This window comes from Wolffia australiana, chromosome 6, assembly GCF_029677425.1.
Source record: "Wolffia australiana isolate 7733 chromosome 6, ASM2967742v1".
Lineage (NCBI taxonomy): Eukaryota > Viridiplantae > Streptophyta > Magnoliopsida > Alismatales > Araceae > Wolffia > Wolffia australiana.
The window spans coordinates 2,699,850-2,709,398 of record NC_135840.1 but is presented as its reverse complement, the minus strand read 5'-3'; the positions used below and the strand labels follow the sequence as shown (position 1 = coordinate 2,709,398).

The 9,549-nt window shown below is 38.8% G+C and overlaps 1 protein-coding gene across 6 annotated transcripts; it reads left to right on the top strand.

Annotated features, from left to right (window-relative positions):
* Positions 1-930: 930 nt before the first annotated feature.
* LOC144704676 (dimethylallyl, adenosine tRNA methylthiotransferase) lies at positions 931-8,579 on the top strand. 6 transcript variants are annotated; one of them, XM_078577178.1, is made up of 9 exons: positions 934-1,043; positions 1,145-1,444; positions 1,546-1,634; positions 3,268-3,406; positions 4,028-4,123; positions 4,218-4,340; positions 4,997-5,253; positions 6,281-6,417; positions 7,722-8,579. In XM_078577178.1, the coding sequence occupies exons 2-8, from the start codon at positions 1,282-1,284 to the stop codon at positions 6,386-6,388; spliced, it is 975 nt and encodes a 324-aa protein (XP_078433304.1). In that variant the 5' UTR covers positions 934-1,043; positions 1,145-1,281; the 3' UTR covers positions 6,389-6,417; positions 7,722-8,579. The 6 variants fall into 6 exon arrangements, with proteins under 6 accessions (XP_078433306.1, XP_078433304.1, XP_078433305.1 ...); XM_078577179.1 differs by having other exon boundaries at positions 7,730-7,748; XM_078577180.1 differs by lacking the exon at positions 7,722-8,579 and having other exon boundaries at positions 931-1,043; positions 1,142-1,444; positions 6,281-6,615.
* The last annotated feature ends 970 nt before the right edge of the window (positions 8,580-9,549 follow it).

The following is a 9,549-nucleotide window of genomic DNA, read 5'->3' as shown; positions in this document are numbered from 1 at the left end:
GGCCTTGTGACGATTGACTGAACAGAAGGCCGTTGAATCCCCTTCCGTCTGTCCCAAACCGGTGTAAGTCATCTATCCTCTACCTTGGTTCATGTTGGCCAGAGGCGTCAGTAGGCACAAGAAAGATAAAATGAAAAAATGAGAAGGGGAGAAAATTAAGATTTCAATGAAGGAATTTTTTAATGATACTGCATTTATAGTTCTGGATCATCCGGGACGTGGACTATGGACGGGACGGGATGAAGATCATGCCGTCTGACGTCCAGAATCAGTCCAGGGATGCGGACGGGATGTTTTTTTTTCATTTAAGACCTCAGGACGGGACGGTTTTTTCATTCAAGACCTCTGGACGGGACAGTTTTTTCGTCAGAGTGGACAAAAACCATTCCGTCAGTTCGTCTTGGGACAAATTTCCATCCCGATTTTCGTCCAACCTCGCGGGCGGGAGAGATAAAAAACCGTCACGTTCGCGTCCCTACACTAGTATAGTTCTGGATTGTTCGAATGGGACAGGACGAAAAAAATCAGTCTAGGGAGGCGGACGGGACGGGACGAAAAAATTAGTCCAGGGATGCAGACGGAACGGTTTTTCGTCTGAGACATCCGGACGGGACGGTTTTTGTCCGAGTGGACAAAACCGTCCTGTCCGTTCGTTTGGGGACGAATTTCCGTCCCAGTTTTCGTCCAACCTCGCAGACGGAACGTTTTTTCGTCATGGGACGAAACAGCCGTCCCGTCCGCGTCCCTGCACTATAGGTGGGGCCTAGGAACGAGACGGAACGAACTATACCATGGACGACATTTATCTCTTTCCGTCATCGAGTCCTATTACTCCAATTAACTCTTTTAAAAGGGTACGGTTGCAATAGCTTATTTTCTGAGGGGAGAATCTGGAAATACGAAGTTTACACCTATATATACATTATTTCCTCTCTAACAACCTTCATTTCTGTCGCCTCGTAAACCTCAATCCGCTCTTCAATGCCGGCCAAGATCTGAGAATCGCCGTTAAATTAGCTGTATTTCAATGCCGAATTCTTCAAGTTCTTTCTCAATCTCAATCTCACTCGATTTTTCATCTCTGTGTGTGATTCGTTGCGTGAATTTTGTGTTTAATTGCGCTGAGTTCTGGTTGTTGTAGCAGGATCACCGTGGAAGGACGATCAAGCAGCGGTAGAAGAGAGGAAATGATGCAGTCAAGAAGCATTGTAGATCTGGCGAAGGAGAAGTGCGGTCGGAGTCGCCGAGTGATATGAGGGAGCGCGGATCGTCATCGTGGCGATGACGAGAGGCGGAGGGAGGTGGTGCTTCTGCAGTAGGATTACGGTAGTGGTCTGTTGCGTGAATCTGTTGGCGGTTCTTTATGTGCTTCGATCTCTGTGCGCGTCGATCTACGTTTTCTCCTCTTCCTCCCCCGCTTCTTCCGGTCTCATTTCTCTCTCAGGTCTGTTTCGCGTCGAAGCATTTCGAATTTATGTTCATTTTTCTTGATTTTATGCTCCGCCTCTCTGATTTGACTCTCTTATTCATTTGTTTTCAATTCAGGGGCTAAATTTTCAGATGATCATGTGGCAAAGATTGTGGAGTATATTCGTCTAAGGCGAGCTGCTCAACCAATCAAGCTGATTAATGTGGTACGGTTTACCTTATTTTTCTTCTGGAAGAATTTCTTCTTCGATGAATATTTATTCTGTCTCTAGGGGGCACAATGCATCATGTCGATTATTGATCAAGCCAACCAGGCTGATGAATGTGGTATGGTTTGTTTTTTACATGGAAGAATTTCCACTACGATGAATCTTTATTCTGCCTCTTGGGGGCACAATGAATCAATAATAACCAGGGGTTGGCGGGGAACCAGTTTGATGAAGAGATGACAACCGTCGGCGGGGGTGGATACATATGGAAGAGTATGGTTCCCTAAAGGTGCAGATTTTTTGTTGGCTGCAACTCAGGCAGAGACATGTGACACAATTTTTGGAGAAAACTATTCCCAGATACTTCCTTAGAGTGTGTTCTGTGCTCAGGGACTGAAGAAAACTACTCTCATCTGTTCATTGAGTGCCCATTTACTCCAGTGGTTTGGGCCAGCCAGAAGACTCCATGGGCGGATGTCACTTCTGACGAGGCCTTCTGGGTTTCTCTCAGAGGTGGAATATCCTATTGGTAGGCTGATCATTGAAGGTTTCAAGCGGTGCTATGGGCCATCTGGCTGCACTGTAGAGGGGAGGATGGCTTTGATGGTATCATTCACAAAGTGAAGGGCTTTGTGTCTGGACGGTTTAGAAAGGGGGGAGCAATTTGGCCCCCTTGGAGCTCTTGTTTATACATCTATATTATTAAGTTGATCACCGATTTCGGATGATCTTCCACTATCCTTCATAATATAAAATAAAAGACTGTGTTTGAGGCGCTGATGATGTGGAGGTGCTGATGTCTTTTTGGAGTGGAGGGAGAGGATAGCCTTTTTGAGTTTGATTGTATAGTGTTTGTACAAAATCTTTACCGTTAATGATAGCAGGTAGGCCACCGGTTTCGGGTGGTCTTCCTTATTGTTCAAAAAATAAAATAAAATAAAAGACTGTGAATTGTTGAAATAGCCAGTTAGGGTGACAAATCTGGTATGGTTTGCCATCTTTCTGGAAGAATTTCCTTTACAATGAACTATAACCCTATTACAAGGAGGCACAATGAATCAGTAATGACTGTTGATTATTGATCAAGCCAATTGTGCTGATAAATCTGGTTTGGTTTGGCATACTTTTGGAAGACTTGCTTCTTTAACGAACTTTTGTTCTATCTCTAGAGATCACAATAAATAATAGTGACTTTGATTCATGATCACTAGGATTTTTGAGCTGAATATTTATTTACTGTAGAATAAATAGTGATAGTATTAATATTTGATAGTGTTTGCTACAATTTTAGCCTAACCTGAAAGACTATGAATATAGTATCTTTTCTTGTTTGGACTCTGCTTTCACATTCACAACTAAAATGGTATTGCCAATCTCTTAATATGGCGGCTCCAAATCCTTTCTTTTTAATGAATATGGTGGGCCCGAGTCTCTTACTTCTCTTAGAATACTTTTTCTCTTAATATTGTTTTTTGAGAACCTATGGATGCTTCTTAGAGTTAAGTATTTAAAAGCTCCAAGTCTTTCTCTCTGTCTGTTTTTCTTCGTGAAGAATTAGTTAATTTAGGTTTATACCTGCAGGATAGTACAATAAATCACTCTTTCTTGAACTTTGCCATTTTTAATGAAGGTTCAGAGACTGAATAAGGAGCTTATAAATAAAGATAGGCATTTGAATTTATCAGAACCTGTGAAGCAAGATCTTGCCAACGAGCTTCTGGAGAGACTGAAAAGGCTCGGATCAGATGCTAACTCCACTTTCCAACGAGGTCAGTATGCAAGAAGCTCTATGTTTATGACAGGATTGACATCCATTTCTAGGATTTGACTCGAAAAATAAGTCACGTCTACAAGTTAAGACGATCGATTGATCCACTGTTAAGACCATCGTTGTGACCTTGCTTGATCAATTTATGATTCTTCTCCAAATGTCGAAATAACATATAGACCGGCAGTGACAGTTCTTGAAATGCGTGAAAATTTTAACATCACATATCAATTCTCATTGCAACTAACTTCAAAATATTTTTTGAAAGGACTAATTTCAAAGTCTTCTAGATTTATCACTGGTTATTGTTTTCATTCAAAAAAAAATCACTGGTTATTGTTTGATCCTCAATTGTCGCTACATCAGGTAGTGACCTCATAACTGTTGATGAGATCTATATTATCATCTTTGGCTATTAATAATGATAGTATTGAACGATTTTTGTTTCTGGTTATATTACACGTGCAATTCATCTGGGAGGTTCTATTTGTTTATGGTTATATTTTTTTGTGCTCAATCTCATGTTTTTGAGTTTTTTCCAGTCATTTGTTTAAGTGTGCACCATGTTGGGTCATGTATAAAATTTCGTTAAAATGTTATAACATTTTCGTATGTTGTCCAGATGCATTGGAAAGATGGCGCGTTGATAAACTGGAATATGTAAAAAAGATGATGGAGAATGTCACTCTTAATTCAAGCCTCACTCCTGCGGAAGTCGGTGCGTTCTTCCATTTTCATTATTTTTAGTATCCCAAAAATTATAATTTAAAATATTTTTATTGACTATACTTTTCGCCTCCATTTGGGACCAGAGACGCTGAAGAATGCATTTGAATCTGATTGGCTAACATTATTGGAAAACATTGGCGTATGGATTCCGATTGAAGTAGTCAACAAGGAGATAAATGACAAACCTGAAAATGCGGACGACCCTGGTAGGATTCCTTGATCGTTTTTTGATTTATTTTGTAATTTTACATGAGTTAAGCAATCTCTTGCATGAGTTTGCTTTTAAGTTATCGCCCAAATCACATCTGAGAACTTACTGAAAATGACTATTTACACTTTGACTTCTTTAAAAAAACATTTGACTGGCATCACTTTCTCAGTTGCATCGATTTATTTTTCTTGCCTCTGTTGTGGAACATCAGTGTTCAATGATTTACAAAACCAAATTTTTTTAAAAAATTGGGCATTTGTTCCTTGGCCATGATTTATTATAATGATATCCTACCATTTGTTCCCATCCAACTATATCATATCAACACGTTGCATCTCTGGCTTGTGTTTTATTAGCATTCAACAATACTCCTCTCGTTTAATGTCATATTATTCTAGTTGATTTTCGGAAATACAAGTTTTCACAAATACAAGTTTCGCATGTCATCGTCTTTTCATTCACACTGATCATTATTTTAATTTTGGACTTGTCAATATCTATTGATGCTTGTGTGTTACTCTTCGAATCATTTTGGATCTTAATCTGATTTTTCATCGCTAAATAAAATATTTCCCTGCTTTTTTGTTATATTCACGAATAATGAAACTAAATTGTTGATCCTTTGTTCTGTGGCATTATTTGTCCACGAAGAAATCATACCCGGCCGACCAGTTCCAGCCGAGTGTCATGCTGAACTACACACAGACTATGATGGATTCGCTGTGAGATGGGGCCTTACCCACCACAAGGAGAGCGCCGCAGATTGCTGCCAAGCTTGTTTCGATCAAGCTAAACATGCAAAACCTGGGGAAATGAAGTGTAATATATGGGTGTATTGTTCTTCAGAATCCGGATGTTATTCTCCTGACATTTATGAACATAAGCACCAGGAATGCTGGCTAAAACAGGTAATTCTTCTCGATTACCACATTTGAGCTTTTCTTTAATAAATTATGTGAAATTTCTTAGATTTTAAAGTTTTTTTTCTTGTTATGCTGGATCGTGGATTGCCATACTTGGCCTCCCAACCTTCCAGAAGCTACTTAGAGGTTCTGATATCATTTTTTTATCTAGTTGTGTAATAAAATGTTCTTGTTAGCTCCATGAACTTGATGTCTATGAGGTCTTCCCGTCATTTGATATTTCCCTATTTAACTAATTTTCACAATGAAATAAAGATGAACTGTGGAGCTCTCAGTTCTTGGGGTTCGATTTGAGACTGAGGGAAATATAGAATAATCAGGGAGAGAGAGGAGCAAGTGTTGACAGAGATATGTAAACCCAAACTCAATTAAACCAGGGGTTCCCTGCAGGTATGCATCTGTATATAGTTCTGTAAACCCAAACTCAATTAAACCCTAAGAATGAAATTAGAATAATAGCCTTCTTATAATGGATGACCGGAGAGAGGAAAACCTGATTTAAGACCCAAACAATGTGATTAAACCTGACAATGGGACTACAGAAAACAGTTTCGGATGGAGGGGAGGGAACTGATCAGTCTTCCGTTCAGCCATCTGTTGTAGGGCTTGTTGTTTCGTTCTTCTCCTGTCCGAGGGGTCAGAGGGAATGGATGGCTGACCGGATAGCAGGACGATTAAGAATGAGAATAGTTAAGTGGTGATTTATAGCATATCGTAAAGGAGAATAAAGGAGCGATAGCTGGTACGGGGTTTCATTCCTTGGCCGTTCTGAGATAAGGACAGATGACAGATTGGATTACTATCCTGTTCTGTTTGTCATCTGGCCATGAGCCTTACCTAACATTCCTTTTTTTATTTTCTCTAAATTTCATTCCGCTGAAATGTAGTATTCTGACAATCGTTGATTTTTCGTCAAAAGAAAAATATTTGGGTACAGTTCTATGTATATTCCTGATAAAACCATATGTTACAGTATTGTATTCCATCTCCATGATCATGATTTTGATTTTAGGCCGACAAGCCAAGGCTGAACTTCAAAGATGAGTACTCAGAATCTTATAGAAGCTTACACCCATCTGCGCCTGTGGTTGTCCCCTGGATGTCCGGCGTCATTGGCTAAGGATTGTCAGTCTTCCAAGCTTATGGGCTGTGAGTAGCTTCCATTGGCAGAAATATTACTTGATTATTATTTGATCCTGATATTTTTGCATCCAAATTTATTCCTCTGGGTTTTTGTTTTATTACCTCGCCGCCATCATTGGGGTATCCCAGCCTGGCAACTGTTGGATTTGTTAGCATTCTATATAATACGGAGATAGAAAGAAATGAAAAATTACCTTCTTTTTATTTTACCTTGTCATAAACATTGTCAAAGTGGGTGCTTCCTTTTGTCTACTCCCCTCCTAAAACCACAGTATACTTCAAACGGGGATGGAATCACATCTTTGTGTGTTTAGCATTTACTTCAGAGGTATCTTAACCTAATCATCCATTTTATTTCTTGTATGTTCTGTATGTACCTTTTTGTGGGTCTTGTTGTTCTTATCACTGGTTACAGATACTGAATCACGTGGCTTTACGGTTGGCGGACAATGAGGAATACATCATTGTCATCGTCATATTTATTGTTATCCTCTCCTAGTTCAAGACGAATGATGAGTCGATGACGAGTTGAGGACAAGGCAATGATTGAGATGATGACGCGTTGCAATAGCAAATTCGTCATTGTATGATGATGTCAACTCATCATTCTCCTCATCTACTCATCACCAATCTAGGAGTTTAACCCTAACTGACTTAACTATAACTTGGAATACTTTGAGCTTCTCTCATATATGATGAGTCAACCCTAAACAATAGATTTCATAGGCATTGTTCGTACTGGCATTTTCAATGTTCATAAAACCATTCTGCTTTTCCAAAGATCAAGACTACCTCCGAATCTCGTCATATAAAGTAACTGTGCAGAAATACAGTAAATTCTATATAATTGACCTTCCGAGGCTTTTATTTCCGATTGACCCAAGTCGTTAAGTACTAAAATAAACCAAAATCGTGGTTTGAACTTTTCACTGTCTCATTTTACGATTCAAGATGATAATTATGCATTTTTCTCACGGATTTTTTCCCTCTGAAGGATACCTTCCACAAAAATTAAATCAGTGCACAGAATGAGGATTTTAAGGGATTATCCATCTGGAAACTGTTAAAATTCAGGGACCATTCATTGTTTTCCTGATATCGGAACTTATCCTAGAATATTTCTTTGAGAGCATCAGATTCTGTTTTTTTTGTCCAAGAATGTTGTAAATATGTTGGACAGTTAGTAGTATCCTTTCACCAACACAAATCATCATTTGTTACACGGATAATATCACTTTCCGCCGTTTCTTTGGAAGTAATTAATTGAGCATAGTTTAAACCCTTCATTTAATTTATGTTGGTGGTTGAAGTTTTATAGTGATCATGTTTGAGGATATCATGACTTGATCGTGGGTGCGAACAAGGATCAAGGTATTTGGGCGTGAGAAGAAGTCAAAGTAAAAGTTGGGTAAGAGAGTATTCCACCAGTCTTATATATATTTTTTCCTAATTTAATCAATACCAAAGTCAGGTTTGGTTTTTTTAGATATTTTCTCTTTACAGATGTCAAAATGTACGAGTAATAACCTCTATCCACTTCCAGCACCACAAATACAGAGTACTAACTTTTATTGACATATTGTCCAAGATTTGTTAGGCAATCATCAAAGAGATAGTCTTATATTTCCCTTGTGAGAATTTAGCCATCTTCTTCCTTGTAAGTCAATGCCTACTCATTTTGATGGGTTAGTGAGTCTTTATCCTGAATGGCCTTCAATCAAAGTCACATTCATTTTGGATAGTTAGAGTAACTATTCAAGAAAAGTAAATCCTGCTTGTCATGAAGGATTCTTGAAATAAAATTACTTAATTGCATTTAGTACAAATGTTATGTCGCATGTTGCCTAAGAAGAGCACTCTTAGGTTCGGAAAATGTAAATTTTTAGCGCGCATAAGTTTACCATGTTTATGGATTGTTTGAATTAAGCAAGTGAAATGATGTTCCATCATACATTTCGTCCCTTGCTGTTACCAGTGATGCATCCCGGCCTCAGAATGGAAAATGTCCCTCACTATTCTGTTCGGTCTTGAATTACTACTGTCCTTTGATTTACTCTAGAATTACGACTGTCCTTTGTCCGTTCAGTCATCCGTTCTGTCCAGCCTCTATGGACAGAAATGGCGAGAAATTGCCAATTCTATGATGGATGTCTCACCGAAATGTCGGTACGTCTGGACATGGTTGTTCGGTTCCTTTTGTGCGAATTTGTTCATTCTGTTCGGTTTTTCGAGCAGAACAATATCAAATTCAAACAGATCATCGCACAGACCCGTGTGCGGTTCTATTGTTCGCTTTGTGCGAATTTTATTCAAATTTTGTACGAATGTGCTAATTTTGTTCGAATGTGCGAATTCTGTTTGTTTTTGCACAAAAAAAGAACATAACAAAGAATGAGGCCCTGTGCGGTTCTTTTGTGCAATTTTTTTGTTTGTTTCAAACGAACAGAATAGAACAACCATGTCTAGTTACGTCCTGCTGTGTCCGTCCTATTCCGTATTGCGTCATCCATCCCAGAGCCTTACTTAGAATCCTGCCTATGTCAAGATTAAGGTTTAGGGATTGGGACATCCAATTGTGATCCATTCACATATTTAGAGTCCCTTTCAGTTATCTAAAACAGCCCTTTCAGTTCCATCGGTCCGTTTTCGGGTTCGGTGAGGGGAACATCTGAGTGATTGGTTTCGGGCTTCCGAATGTGCAAGGGCAGGAGCGATGAAGGGGCGTAGTGATAAAATGATGTCAATTTGACTATATTGAATAGTACGAAAACCTCCAGATTATGAATCCTATCTTAAGTCAATCTCACTAAAAATAATTGAAGATAAATATGAAGAGATCTTTAAGGTACTATGGAAGAGGGTACCAAGTTAATGTCAAGTCTACTTAATATTTTTTTGTGAGTGTATGTAATGTTTATTAGCAGTATGTCCAAAAGACTCGAAAGAAGAGTGTCAGAGATATGGATCAATGACTGGCTGCCTAAATGTATCAATGCCTGAAAACCAACTTCATAATGCAACTTAATATGGATTTATTTAGGAGTATACATTTAAATCATAATTATTATACCCAAAATTATATGACATTATGAGACCTTATCCATCCCCCAGTCAATGATTAGGATGCACTATCCTCTC